The 13,324-nt window shown below is 51.1% G+C and overlaps 8 protein-coding genes across 8 annotated transcripts; 6 read left to right on the top strand and 2 right to left on the bottom strand.

Annotated features, from left to right (window-relative positions):
- Nucleotides 1-821: 821 nt before the first annotated feature.
- Nucleotides 822-977, bottom strand: HETIRDRAFT_331453 (uncharacterized protein; the record flags this gene model as incomplete). Its single annotated transcript, XM_009554607.1, has 1 exon — nucleotides 822-977. The coding sequence occupies one exon, from the start codon at nucleotides 975-977 to the stop codon at nucleotides 822-824; it is 156 nt and encodes a 51-aa protein (XP_009552902.1).
- A 657-nt stretch (nucleotides 978-1,634) lies between these two features.
- On the top strand, nucleotides 1,635-2,099 carry HETIRDRAFT_56360 (uncharacterized protein; the record flags this gene model as incomplete). The annotated part of the gene is made up of 1 exon (XM_009554200.1): nucleotides 1,635-2,099. A coding segment is annotated over one exon (465 nt), but the record flags the coding sequence as incomplete, so codon positions are not given.
- A 1,550-nt stretch (nucleotides 2,100-3,649) lies between these two features.
- HETIRDRAFT_456087 (uncharacterized protein) lies at nucleotides 3,650-5,398 on the top strand (the record flags this gene model as incomplete). The annotated part of the gene is made up of 3 exons (XM_009554606.1): nucleotides 3,650-4,059; nucleotides 4,213-4,399; nucleotides 4,484-5,398. 3 exons carry the CDS (start codon nucleotides 3,650-3,652, stop codon nucleotides 5,396-5,398), a joined length of 1,512 nt encoding a protein of 503 aa, XP_009552901.1.
- A 39-nt stretch (nucleotides 5,399-5,437) lies between these two features.
- HETIRDRAFT_56478 (uncharacterized protein) lies at nucleotides 5,438-5,674 on the top strand (the record flags this gene model as incomplete). Its single annotated transcript, XM_009554206.1, has 1 exon — nucleotides 5,438-5,674. A coding segment is annotated over one exon (237 nt), but the record flags the coding sequence as incomplete, so codon positions are not given.
- A 625-nt stretch (nucleotides 5,675-6,299) lies between these two features.
- Nucleotides 6,300-8,582, bottom strand: HETIRDRAFT_430832 (uncharacterized protein; the record flags this gene model as incomplete). The annotated part of the gene is made up of 8 exons (XM_009554605.1): nucleotides 6,300-6,640; nucleotides 6,703-6,898; nucleotides 7,040-7,216; nucleotides 7,256-7,573; nucleotides 7,613-7,798; nucleotides 7,873-8,036; nucleotides 8,321-8,437; nucleotides 8,489-8,582. The coding sequence occupies 8 exons, from the start codon at nucleotides 8,580-8,582 to the stop codon at nucleotides 6,300-6,302; spliced, it is 1,593 nt and encodes a 530-aa protein (XP_009552900.1).
- Nucleotides 8,583-9,008: 426 nt separating this feature from the next.
- HETIRDRAFT_330925 (uncharacterized protein) lies at nucleotides 9,009-9,401 on the top strand (the record flags this gene model as incomplete). Its single annotated transcript, XM_009554604.1, has 1 exon — nucleotides 9,009-9,401. A coding segment is annotated over one exon (393 nt), but the record flags the coding sequence as incomplete, so codon positions are not given.
- A 260-nt stretch (nucleotides 9,402-9,661) lies between these two features.
- Nucleotides 9,662-11,973, top strand: HETIRDRAFT_430831 (uncharacterized protein; the record flags this gene model as incomplete). The annotated part of the gene is made up of 9 exons (XM_009554603.1): nucleotides 9,662-9,670; nucleotides 9,719-9,817; nucleotides 9,866-9,940; nucleotides 9,993-10,319; nucleotides 10,745-10,916; nucleotides 10,980-11,211; nucleotides 11,257-11,335; nucleotides 11,395-11,553; nucleotides 11,602-11,973. The coding sequence occupies 9 exons, from the start codon at nucleotides 9,662-9,664 to the stop codon at nucleotides 11,971-11,973; spliced, it is 1,524 nt and encodes a 507-aa protein (XP_009552898.1).
- Nucleotides 11,974-12,249: 276 nt separating this feature from the next.
- Nucleotides 12,250-12,933, top strand: HETIRDRAFT_456082 (uncharacterized protein; the record flags this gene model as incomplete). The annotated part of the gene is made up of 3 exons (XM_009554602.1): nucleotides 12,250-12,542; nucleotides 12,584-12,837; nucleotides 12,902-12,933. 3 exons carry the CDS (start codon nucleotides 12,250-12,252, stop codon nucleotides 12,931-12,933), a joined length of 579 nt encoding a protein of 192 aa, XP_009552897.1.
- Between the last annotated feature and the right edge of the window lie 391 nt (nucleotides 12,934-13,324).

Here is a 13,324-nt window from a genome sequence, read left to right as displayed (position 1 = left end):
CCCCGTGAATTGAGACGATATTTTGCCAATCTGGACTTCCACTTTGGTCAGTCAGCGATAGAAGACGAGCAGGAAAAGAAGAAACATGCTTGCCGATTCCTGGACATCAACACCTGCAAGCTTTGGGAATCACTCACCACTTTCACCGACACCACGAAGACATTCAAGGAGTTCTGTGAAGAAGTCTACAGACTGTACCCCGGATCGGAGGAAGAGCGCAAATGGTCGGTATCAGATATGGACAAGCTAGTCGGCAAAATGAGCAGGGTGGGCATTTTGTCACTCAGCAAACTCGGCAACTATCATTGGCGATTCCTGGCGATCACAGTATTCCTCCTCAGCAAGGCACAAATCTCGGTCACCAAACAGGGATGCACCTTTGCTAGAGGATTCCAGCTGGAGCTATGGGCAAGGATCTCTCAGCGCCTACAACTCAAGTTCCCCGATTATTTCCCAGACAACCCATATAATCTCCAGGACATTCACGATGCTGCCCAATTCATCTTGCATGGCACCACATCCGCCTACAGCACTATGTCTACCAACATCTCTCAAGCAGCCCCCGCCGCACTGCCCACCAATGCAATCAAGGCCAAAGACCTGGTGACCATGTTCAAACGGCTCACTGACACCTTTGTCAAAGCCATTTCAGCTCAGGGGACGTCTAGGCCAGCCGATTGACCATCCCGAAAACCAGGACAAGGCGGCAACAACTGCATGTTCTGTGGCAGTCCCAAACACTTCATGCACACCTGTCCCGAGGTCACTGAATACATTCAGATTGGCAAATGCAAGCAGAATATCGAGGGAAGGTTGTATTGTCAAGTGGGGCATTCATACCCAGAGAAATCACAGGTAGTAACCTGAAGGGCCAAGTTGACAAATGGCATTGCAGGAACCCAGGACAGTTGGCAACCGGACAGATGATGTTTACGGTAAACACGGTGCCGACTCACCCGATGACGATAGCCTCCCATCACGATTCACCCTCATTGCTGGATGTCACCCCAACTTACCAACTCACCGACGTCCAGCAAATCACAAGCCTTGAACGTGAACTATTCGCACTCCGAACGTGGGGTGCGAGGGCACGTGAAATGGCACAGACAGGATGTTTGGCGCCTACCCCGTCACCGGCTCCCGAACAACGAACGAGGACCAGAACTCCCAAACCCGAACCCTGACCAACCACCCCGACTCAGCAACTGCCCCCGGTACCAGCCAAGGACGATGCTCCAATCCACCCATATGCCAAAGCCCAGGATGCCACTTATGCACCACCGCATGAGCGCAACATGGGAACCCCGGTGAAGATACCATCAGCAAAGAAGGACGCTCCGGCCTACAAGACTACGGCGCCGATCTACGATGAGAAGGTAGCCACCAAGGTCTACAACAGGGCGATGGCCATGCAGGTGACGCTTACCCAGCGTGAACTACTCTCCCTCTCCGCAGAAGTCCGTTTGCAGGTCAGGGAAGCCACATTGGTGCGCCAATCGCCTACTAAAGATGCCAGCAATGTTCGGACCTTCTACCAAGAGGCTGATCTACCCTATGCCATTGACGATCTCGAACCACCGACTTGACCGACCATTTCCTCCTTTGTCAATGTCCTGCACCAGCCTGAAACACCTCCACCTGGTGCGATCATCATCCCCGACATGTATGAAACATATCTGAAGAATCTACAGCCCGGTCAGGTTTCTCAGCCGTTGATAGTTGCTAAAGAATCTTTAGCCCTAAGGTCCATTGTCCCCCTTGTCAATCACCAACAGGAAGTTGAATGTGTCATCGACCCGGGTTCACAAGTCATCGCCATGTCAGAAGGCATATGCAACGAACTGGCACTCATCTACGGCCCCGAAATCGTCCTCAATATGCAGTTGGCAAATGGCAAAATCGACCGATCTTTGGGACTCGCACACAACGTCCCATTCCTCATCGGCAATATCACCTTGTACCTCCAAGTCCACATCATTTGGAACCCCGCCTATGACGTTCTCCTTGGTCGGCCCTTCAACATCCTCACCGAAAGTATCATCAAGAATTATTCAAACGAAGACCAGACGATCACCATCAGTGACCCGAATACGGGATGACGAGCCACCATCCCAACGATCAGACGAGGACTGCCTCGAGTCCTTCACCGAAGACAAGCGGGTTTTCACGACTTGATGAATTGATCCGAGATCAAGGAGAAGTTGCACTGATCATTTCCACCGATCATGATACCCCCAATTTCCCACTTATCGAAGCGTCCTCAGATTTCCATTCTCCACCTCCCTCTCGTCATGATCTTTGTCTCAAGTACATTATGGCTTCTGATTTGGGGCCCGAAAATCATCTCAAAAACAATCTCGATTCTGCTATGTCATCCTATTTCTCCTCAGTCGTCCCTGGTTCTTTCCATTCCACTAATATCGCCGACACGGTCGCCATCTTTGCCACCAAGCACAAGTACAAACTGGTTGCACAGAAAACATGACCAGTCTTGGCCGACCTCCCCAAAAAGTTCCAAATTGTTCAGAACATCCTTGATGACCCTCTCGCTACCCTTCCGACACTGACACCGAACCCCCCACCCTTCACGCCGACCGGCAGATACACAGCCAAACGATGCAACCTCATTGACAAAGTCCACTTGGACAACTTCCTTTGGCCTGCCGAATGACAGCTCATGCACCATTTCATGTGTCTACAAGAGATGGGATTTGCCTGGGACAATTTGGAATGTGGACGTTTCCACAAGGAATTCTTTCCTCCAGTCAATATGCTAGTGGTTGAACACAAGCCCTGGGTTCAATGCAACATTCCAATTCCACCAGGCATCTACGACGAAGTGTGCTGACTTTTCAAGACCAAGATCGCCGCTGGAGTCTATGAGCCATTGAATTTGTCCTACCAATTGCGCTGGTTTATGGTCATCAAGAAGACAAATAGCACCTCCACTGGCACCAAACTCCGAATTGTTCACAGCCTCGAACCCCTAAATGCTATCACCATCTAGCATTCAGGTGTGCCCTCATATACTGATCAGATTGCTGAACAGTTTGCAGCTCGTGCCTGCAGCAGCATTCTGGATCTCTATGTCGGCTATGACAAACAAGGGCTAGCCAAATCATCTCGCGACTTCACCACATTCCAGACCCCATTCAGTGCCCACCGACTTGTCGCCCTGCCTATGGGATGGACAAGTTCAGTCCCGATCTTCCACAATGATGTCACCCACATCTTCCAGCCAGAGATCCCAGACACCACCATTCCTTTCATTGACGATGTTCCAATTCAGGGCCCGCCAACCCAATACAAACTTCCGAACGGAGGCTTCGAGACACATCCCAACAACCCCGGCATATGACGGTTTGTGTGGGAACACTTTCAAGGCCTCAATCAAGTGGTTCAGCAGATGAAGTACAGCGGAGGAACATTTTCAGGACACAAGGCAACACTCTGCGCAGCCGAAATCACAGTGGTCGGCCATCGCTGCATGTATGAAGGAAGGTTGCCCGACAAGTCTAGGGTAGAATCAATTATGAAGTGGGGACCGTGCAGGGATCTCTCCGATGTTCGGGCATTCTTGGGGACAATTGGTGTTATTCAGATCTTTATTCAGAATTTTGCACACAGGGCACATGCACTGACTACGTTAATGCGCAAAGATTTTCCATTTGTGTTTGGCCCAGACCAGATAGCGGCCCAGGATGACCTCTGGTCGGCGCTTCTCGAATCGCCAGCCCTTTGGCTGATCGACTATGGGTTGGCGGCCAACGTCATCCTCACCATCGATACCTCACAAATCGCAGTCGGCTTCCACCTCTGTCAATGCGCACTCAACAATTCGCGGGTTTGGTACTATGCCCAATTCAGCTCCATCACCCTTCACGACCGCAAATCGCAATTCTCCCAACCCAAACTCGAACTCTACGGCCTCTTCTGTGCCCTCCAATCACTCAAGATGTATCTCATTGGCGTTCGGAACCTGATAGTCGAAGTAGACGCACGCTACATCAAGGGCATGCTCACTAACCTAGATCTTGAACCCAGCGCTAGCATCAATTGGTGAATCGTCTCCATCCTCACCTTCCATTTCACACTCATCCACGTCCCCGACACCTCTCATGGCCCCGATGGTCTCTCCCGGCAACTACCACAACCTGCTAATCGACCTGAACCTGAAGACGGCTTTGACGACTAGATTGACAATCTCTACAGCTTCCTCCATCAGATCAACAACATGTTTCCCACCACCAACTCAACCTCAACGACGGCCATCTTTACCTCCTCACTCATAGGCGACCTCCCGACCGATGCCGACTCTGACGACGAAGGCCCAACCATTGACTATTCAGATATCCCAAGATTGCAAAAAGCTTTGGAAGTCGAGAAATGCCTATGGTTGGTCCGCGACTGGCACTGAACATTGGTTCGGCCCCCTTCTCTCTCCAATTCTGAATATGCCACCTTTCTACAATATTGCACTGAGTTTTTTATCGCAGCCGACAAGCTATGGAGAAAAGACTTGCACGGTCGACACAAGATCGTTGCAGCCCCCTCTAGTCGGATCACAATTCTCACTGCCACCCACGACAACGTTGCTTACAAGGGTTTCTATGCCATGACTGTCTTGGTCGCCGAACGCTTCTGGTGGCTGCACATAAGGCAAGACATTTCCTGGTTCGTTTGGACGTGTCACCTTTGCCAGATTTGCCAGACTCGCAACGTCCTCATTCCCTCGACCATTGCTACGCCTGCACCACTCTTTGCGAAGATGTATATGGACACTATGCATATGCTGACCGCCAGTGGTTTCAAGTATCTCATTCAAGGCTGCTGTTTGGTATCACACTACCCAGAATTCCGAATGCTCCGGTGCGAAACAAGCTCAGCTCTTGCCGGCTGGATCTTCAAGGATATCCTGTGCCGATGGGAAACCCTGGTAAAGATCATCTCCAACAATGGACCAGCATTCGTCAAGGCGCTTGACCAGTTAGCAAAAAAGTACCACATTCGGCACATCCGTATTTCAGGCTACAATTCCCGCGCCAACGGCATCGCTGAACGACCTCACTTTGATGTTCAGCAGGCTCTGTTCAAGGCAGTGGACGGAGATCAGGCCAAGTGGAATCGTGCAGCTCATTTCGTATTTTGGGCTGATCGCATTATTGTTCGGTGCCGAATGGGTTGCTCGCCATACTTTGCAGCGACCAGAACCCATCCCCTCCTTCCCCTCGACATCGCCGAAGCCACCTACCTCCTGCCACCGCCGACCACAACCCTCAGCACTACCGACCTCATCGCCCGATGGGCCATTGCTTTGCAGAAACACCGATCGGACCTCGCCCACCTTCGCAGCTCAGTTGTCGACGCCTATGTCCAGGCCGCCATCCGATTTGAATAACAGCACTCGGCCACACTTTGCGACTTCAATTTCCACCGAGGCTCGCTTGTCCTGATGCGCAACACAGCCATAGAAAAGGTGCTCAATCAGAAGATGCGTCCATGGTATTTAGGGCCTTTGCTAGTAATTTCTAGGAATTGGGGAGGAGCATATATCCTGGCCGAACTCGACGGATTGGTCTTTGATCGGCCAATTGCAGCATTCTGTGTTATTCCTTATTTTGCTCGTAGGTCTCTGAAGCTCACCAAACTTGAAGCCCTCCTCAACATCTCGTAGGAATGCCTTTGGGCCATGGAAGATTCCCGATCAAGCGACGACAACACCGAAAACGATAGTGCCGATGACAATACCAACACCAGCTCAGTCCGGTCGGCAGAAGACAACAATGCAGCTTTGGTGACCTCCGACTAGATCCCACCCTCCCACCCTTCACTCTCTTTGGTCGGTGACTGGGGACAGTCACAATCTCAATAGGGAGGAGGATTCACAGATATACCCATTCCTTTGTTTTTGTTTATTCATCACAGACATGGACTGATGCCCAATCATTTCCACACTTTTAGTACTTTTACCACCGACCGATCACTGACCGAATAGTTGGCACTCATTTTCCACATCACTCCTGCAAGTACCAAGCCGCATTGAAGACTTCTTCCAATTTGTGCAAAACCATAGGGTTTTATGCCTGTGATGACATACTGAGGCTTCCCCTACTATTCCAATTTATTTTCTTCATTTCTGCCAAACATGTCGCTTACCAGTACTTTTACACACAGTCATTTTGCCAACCGATTTCCCGAATAAACGCTTCTAGGCTTAGCCAAACGTTTCATTTGAATCAGGACAGTCTTTTTCTTTTATACAATACAATTTACTATATTATAGGACTCTCAAAGCCACCCTACGCATCATCTGACACAGACATTCCCAAATCGTCTGCCGCCGACAAGTCCTCGACCAAGACAACGTTGGAGGATGGGGATGGACCCGCCTGCACCTCAAGCGACTCAAGTTCAGCCTGCCACATCTTGACCGAGCGCGCCAACGAAGCATGTGTACCCTCAGCCACCGCAATACGGTACCGAAGCTCAGATGCAATGCCTTGGGCGACAATGGGTGGGAGGCGAGAAGAGTTGGTGGGAACGGGGAAGGCAGCCGAACGAGCGCATGAAGGGCGGGTAGGAGCGGGGGTGGCCCTAGCAGTGGTAGGAAGCCACTGGACCAGCTTTCTGGTATGAGCAGCTGTGCCGAATGATACCAAATGATGAGCTCCACATCTCCGATTCAAACAAAAGATGACTTACCTTTCGTTTGAGCGATGCTATCACCAATCGACCGTACAGGAACAACCACCTCTACCTTACAACGCTTCAAGGGGCGTCCCCTCTCCTCCAACTTTGGCGCCGACTTCCCCTTTTCCTTTGATTTCCCCTTCCCCTTCCCCTTATCCATCGGCGTCCACCCAGGCTGAAAGCTACACCCCTTCGACTCCCTGGCACACTTCATGCACAATACCAGCCCAGGTCACTGGTAGCATTGGAACGCCTTGGTCAGAAAGGTGGTCGCACAGCGATGACAAGCGTAGTTGGCCTAGAAGGAGGGTCAGCAATAGAAAGCGGCGGCAAGAGGGAGGGAACTCACCAAGACGTCACCCAGTAATAATTTGGGAGGGTCTTTGAGCAGCTTCCCAGCACCATTCCGCTCTACAGGGGACCTAGCAGTTGACATTCGGCCCGTTCCAGGGCCGAGAGGAAGGACAACGTGCCCAAGAGGTGGCGTTGGTTGACGAGCGAACTTGACGACAACAGCTGTGGCCGACTATTTGCCCTTCAAGTCGGTCGGGGCAGCGGCGGCAACCAAACCCATGCTCATTTGATCCAGAGCATCAGTTGCAGACATGAGCGTAGAATTGGCAGTGGACAGGTCAGGCTGGGACGAGTCGGCGGATGGGTCAGGATGGGAGGAGGACACGGTGGCAGAAGGGGAAGGAGAAGGAAGGAAGAGAGGGAGAGGAATGACAGACTCGGCCTCAAGCTCAGCCAACTGATGCTCACCCTCTTCAGGATCGAGCGATCCATCAAACATTGCATCCACCAGTACCTCCCAGCACTGTTCACGATCCACTTCAGCCAACTCCCAAGCCGCAGCAGCCCGAGCCACCTCAGCTTCGGCAGCCTCCCGTTTAGCGACAGCAACACACTCCTACTCCTCCACTAGGGCCTGTTCCTCGGCCGCCTGCTGCTGCTGCAATGCGACATGCACCACCCGCTGTGGAAGGATTTGCGCCCCCCATACCAGCCAGTTGTCAGTAGCCATCGGATCGAGGCCAATCTCAGCCTTGGCAATCCAGTCGGCGAGTTCGGGCACGTCTTTCCCACATGCCGAACGGTCGAAAACAGCCTGCAAGGACGTCAGCAGCTAGCAGAAGGCAAAGGGACGAACCAACTGACCACTCATTTGGCAAAACCCTGTACCCAGGCCTCATAATCTTCATACTCGGCAGTGCCATCGGGAAGGGTGAGCATATACTCCCCAAGCTTGGTTTTGAGGACAGAAATGATAGAGGACATGTTGGGAGGCAGAGAGGATCGGATAAGGAGGCGAAGCAGCAAGAGAATGGCGATGAAGGACTTAGTTGCTGAAGAATCAATGGTCATCAGGTGATTGTGGTCACCTGACTAAGCCACGCGCCACTATGCTCAGCAGAAACCACGATACGCATCACCGCTCTTTGCCAACACACTCCCATGCCAGCGCCTAGTTGGGGCACTCTAGGCTTCAGCCACTCCCTCACCTAATCAGTTGCCATGCCACAGGACTTTGCCGATGCAGCCCTGGTCTCTCTTGCGCTCTGACCCAGTCTGTTCTACGACATCTCCTTGCCGATTATTCACCTGTGCCACATCTCTCCCACGCGCCCACTTTTTCCACGCCATTGCTTGTTACCGACGCTTTCCCACATCCACACACTACGTGCCCTGATCCACGTGCAGTATTGCCATGCAAATTTTTTCGCTCCAACTCCTAGCCGCCAACCAACTGACTGAGGACAGTCAGGATTTCAGTAGGGAGGAGATGATGAGCATTCACCTGTGCTAGGGTCCAAGGGAGGTATTCGGGAAGCTTTGGGGAGATACCGAACAGCGCTCAACAAGTACCAAAGACGCCAACTTTTACCAAACATGGTCGGTCCCTGCCCAACAGACGACAAGCCACCGAAGGACGTTTGGCAGCACTTGGGTCAGTTTGCCCATACTTCACGTACTTACCATGACCGCATAGGAGTGTTACGATAAGTGTTTATGAAATCGGAGCCAGTATTCAGTATCGGCCAATGTCCTCCATGAGTTGGTCGGTCCTTATTGCTTATCTTCCCAACTTCCACATGGTCGGTCAAATGCGATCTTGCACCATTACTTGGCTACCCTGGTCGTACAATACCTCTTCTTGATTTTTCATTGGTTCTCCAATGCCTGTTCCTGCTACCTATGCTTGGGCGACGGATCCCAAATGTTCGGGATGTTGCCATCGCTGATTGACTTTTACCTTGTCACCTTCGGAACCCATATGGACATCTCACCTACCTTCTTATCTTCTCTGATCGCTAAGGCTTGGCGCCCATTTGACATCTACTCTCATTTCTTGTTTAATATTTTACTTAAGGGCTCTGTTTACTATAAAAACCTACATACAACTCTGGAATAAACCAGCTTTCGCACCCCACAGTTCAGAGCTCATTTGCACTCTACTCAACCATCGAAATTGTCTTTGTCAACTTCTGAAAACTTGCCATCCTCATTGTTCGGCTTCATTCGCGTTCGTACTTGTCTCTTTGCTTGTACCCCTGTCCTCCCTCATATATTGTCAGAGTCCTGTGTGGCTCTTGAAGCACGTAGTTGTCAGTTGCGACACTACCTTCTCGTTACTGACCGCATTGCCGACACGACCAACCGAACATTCGGTCGGTGTTTGGCGCAGTCCTGAAACCGTTTGGGCGCTATAATCTCACACTCCCCGATTGCTTCTCAGTATGCCTTCAATTTCTAAAGTCATCACTGATGATTCCTTGTGTATTAGATACTAGCTCCAGCACCCCTGCATTAGAGGTTGTTTTAGTGTTGTGCTCGGCACTTAGAGCTACCTCTAGCGTATCACCACTTATCGAGAAGTCACTACTGAGATTAGTACTGTATTAAATCTCTGAGATGTATGCCATCACATCCACAACATCATCAAGGCCATAACCAAGCTGCCTTAATTTAAATGGGTACTGTGTGCCTGTGTTTCTTTGAATTGAACTTCTCTCATGTCACCTTCTAGATGATCAAGATCTTGAAAGCAATTTTGGCATACTTTGGCAGTTCAACATATGCCAAAGCACATCTTCGCATGCAATTCAAGGGTGGTGATGGTAAACATGTCAGTGCACTCCAGAATATTGGGAAGACTTGATTTGGCACCCACTAGTCTGGTGCCCATTCACTTGAGATAAGTTTACCTCAAGTTCGGCAACTGGTGCAATCTGGCATCATCAAATTGAAGGTGTGCTTGGACTAAAAATAGTTATATTTCTATTCATTGATGCTTTCAATAGCACAAGGAAGTCCAGAACTTATTTGCCCACCAGGTGTCCGAAGATTACCACCGGCTCAAACTTGGGCTGCTACAATACATCGGGATCATCCAGCCCCTGATCTGGTCCCTTTGGGCACTTGAATCAACGCAGGCCAACACTTCCGATGTGTATGTATTCCACCTAGCGATGGGCGCCGCGCTGCGCAAGCTCTTTGATCTCAGACAGCAGAAGACCGGCATTACAATGGAGCTTGCCGAGGAAGTCATTGTTATGATCACGTTCTGTTGGGCCTTAACGGCGGTCTATACCGACACGATCATCACAAATATCGAGCGGCCTCACAAGGTGAGGCGTACAACAAGGTACAGATAGTAACCTTGGTCATCCACTCCCAACGGATCACCTTATCGTTGGTCGAGTATCACGAGCCATATTGCGACGGGCATAGAATGCTGCCTTACAAACTACTCATACACCGGGCATTGAGCTCCTAGTCTTTCCTGGCCGGAAGGAGACGAACGGAGAAGCACAAGAGTAGTCGTTATTGAGAGAGACGACTTAGAGAATACCTACGGATACATATACGGTATTCTCACCCCCTATTTCCTAAAGTAGTATAAAAGGCCCATAGAGTAGGCTGAGGTTCTTCAGTCTATTCTCTTCGTTCTTAGACAGTCTTCACACTGTCTACTTCATTCACTATAGTCTTCCTACTACAGCCTCCATTGCTATATCGCAATACATCTCTGGCTCCTGTGCTACACGTACAGTCGAGACCACCGTTCCACACATCCTCCTCGAGTGACCTAGGGAAGAACCTCCTACTCTTGGGGTTACCGAACGAGCAGTTCGTAACAGTCATGGGCATAATCAACGAGTGCTTTGACGCCTTCTTTGAAGACTGCAAGGACTTCCATATTACGGTTTTCATATTGGATCCTAGTTTGTGCCTTTTTCCTGATTCAATTGAATAGATTCTCATATTGCATTTATTTTTGGTGACAGGATACCCACGGTCGGACTTCTTGATCAACTCTGCAGCCGCCAATCCTGTCATTGTGATTCCCAAACGGGGATCTGACCTCAATATTCCACATCCTCATCCATTCAACCGCATGAAAGCATTCCTTCGGGATAAGATGCTCAAGCCAATGGTGGAGCATATGGATACCCATCCGGAAGGCACGCACCCCGTACTCAAAAGGCTTAGCGGCACCATGGCCGTTGCAAAATTCCGGTTGCAGCTTGATGCATATTGACGGGAGAAGGCCCCCTTTGACAGGGCCAAGCCCATCCAAGATGGCGATGTTCTGGGCTGGTGGCAGCAATTCACAAACGATCCAGAAGCAGACATTCTTGCGGTGCGCTGCAGCTCCTCACTTCCTTCTGCATACAACTAACCTTTCCTATTCATTTTTAGATGCTTGCTGAGAGAGTCTTCTCCATTCTCGTGAACTCAATGCCAGATGAGTGGACCGGTTCAAGATTCACTTGGTTCAATTCGGCGCTGCGGGGACGCCAGCACGCACAGTTGCCCATGGATATGACTGTCATTGGACAGTGGTATGGCACCCATGCGGTATGTACATCCCTCTCTTTCCCATGCTGTGGCTCATCTGTTCTATAGACCAAAGACAAAGTGCCAGAAAAGTGCCCGACCGTCAAGTTCCACGATCTTGAAGACGATCTCAAGGCTGCCATCTCTCGTTCATCACCCGAGGGCATCGCTGACATGGCGGACACTGCCACCTTCACCTTGGATGGCTCCGATTCTGATGACGACTCAGACGACTTGGACCATGACATGGATGGCCGACAGAGAGGACCCCCGTGCCGGGCTTCTGCACTCAATATCGTGCAGGAGTTTGCAATCCGTGAGGAGGCCTTCGCAGATCTGCTATCTGATACTCCAAGGTACACTGCCACGAGCCCCCCACCCCACCCCCCCCTGAAGCCCCCCCCTTCCATTCCCAGCTCCGATATTGACTGGAGCTGGTGACTTCTTGTCAATAACACCACTTTCTTTATTAACATGTAAATAAACCGATTTTTAACATGTTAATAACAATTTATATACAATTGTTATTAATCTGTTATTTACTCATGTTAGAAATTCCTCATAGGAGCAAATGTTATTAACATTTGTTAATAACTGTCCGTGAATTACTCACGGAACCCTACCGTTCTCTCGATATCGTTCTACCACCAGCAGGTTATCAGCAGCCCCACACAGATCGTCTTGCCCAAGCTTCTTCATCTGAGCGTCCAATCTATGATGAAACCGAGCTCTCTCGTCGTGCTCCTCGACTCTCTCATCCTGCCGCGTCTCCGCAGCCTGCGCCTATCCTCCTTCTCGATGCCAGGAGACATCCACCTTCATCTCGTCCTCCGCCGCCTCTCCACGCACTGTTTCGCCTCCCTGCACACGCTCACGCTCCGCGAGGGCTCCATCGAAGATGGCAGGCTCAGCAAGGGTCTCGAGGGCCTCGCCGCACTCGTCTCGCTCGCGCTGGATCAGATGTACATCGGCACGCGCTCTCCTACGCGTTCGCGCCCGACGGCACGCTCGTCGCCGGGCAGAGCACGCACCTTGCGCACATGTACCTCAGCTGCGGCGCCGCGACGGACCTCGCCGCGTACCACACCGCGCTCGCGGACATGGTCGTGTCGCGCTGCTGCGTGCCACCCGGCGCGCGCGTCGCGCGTCTCGAGGCGTTCTGTCTCCCGGGCGGGTATGCGCCCCGCCTACGCGCGTCGGAGACGAAGCGGAAGCAGGGCGCGCCGAAACAGGAGGCGCGCATTCACCGGTGCTGCAAGGACAGCGGGCTCGTCTACCGCACCAAGTGCCTGACGTCGTGCGAGTGTGAGTCACGTGCTTCGATCCCTCTCGTACGTGACGCCGACGGGTCGCTGACGCTGGCTTCTAGGGTGCAATCCTCCCGAGGGCATAGAGACTTGAGTTCAGGTCCGATTGTGCCCCTCTCAGTAAAACCCGCGATGTGGATATTTTGACATACGTTAATCGTTTCTCTTATTATTCGCACAAGTATCTCTCATGCATCTCCCCGCACACATACAATATCGCTTCGATCGGCATAATTGTCTCCCTTGCCGTATCTATTCTTATTCGGACATGCTCTACAAACTCTCTAATATGACACATGGATGCTTATCTTCTGGTCCCGGTAGAGTAAGAAGTATGAACGTTGGTCTGGTGCGTGTTCTGCCGTGAATTTGATGATGCGAGCCCCGCTCCACTGATCTTCGAAATTCGTAGTGCATCCGTATAAAGAACAATGGAAATAACATAAAAGATACAACAGATAACCTTTAGAGAATGGATTAGCGAT

The sequence above is a fragment of the Heterobasidion irregulare genome (genome assembly GCF_000320585.1).
Source record: "Heterobasidion irregulare TC 32-1 unplaced genomic scaffold scaffold_13, whole genome shotgun sequence".
NCBI lineage: Eukaryota > Fungi > Basidiomycota > Agaricomycetes > Russulales > Bondarzewiaceae > Heterobasidion > Heterobasidion irregulare.
The sequence above is the reverse complement of the archived record's forward strand: the minus strand, read 5'-3'. Positions and strand labels throughout refer to the sequence as shown.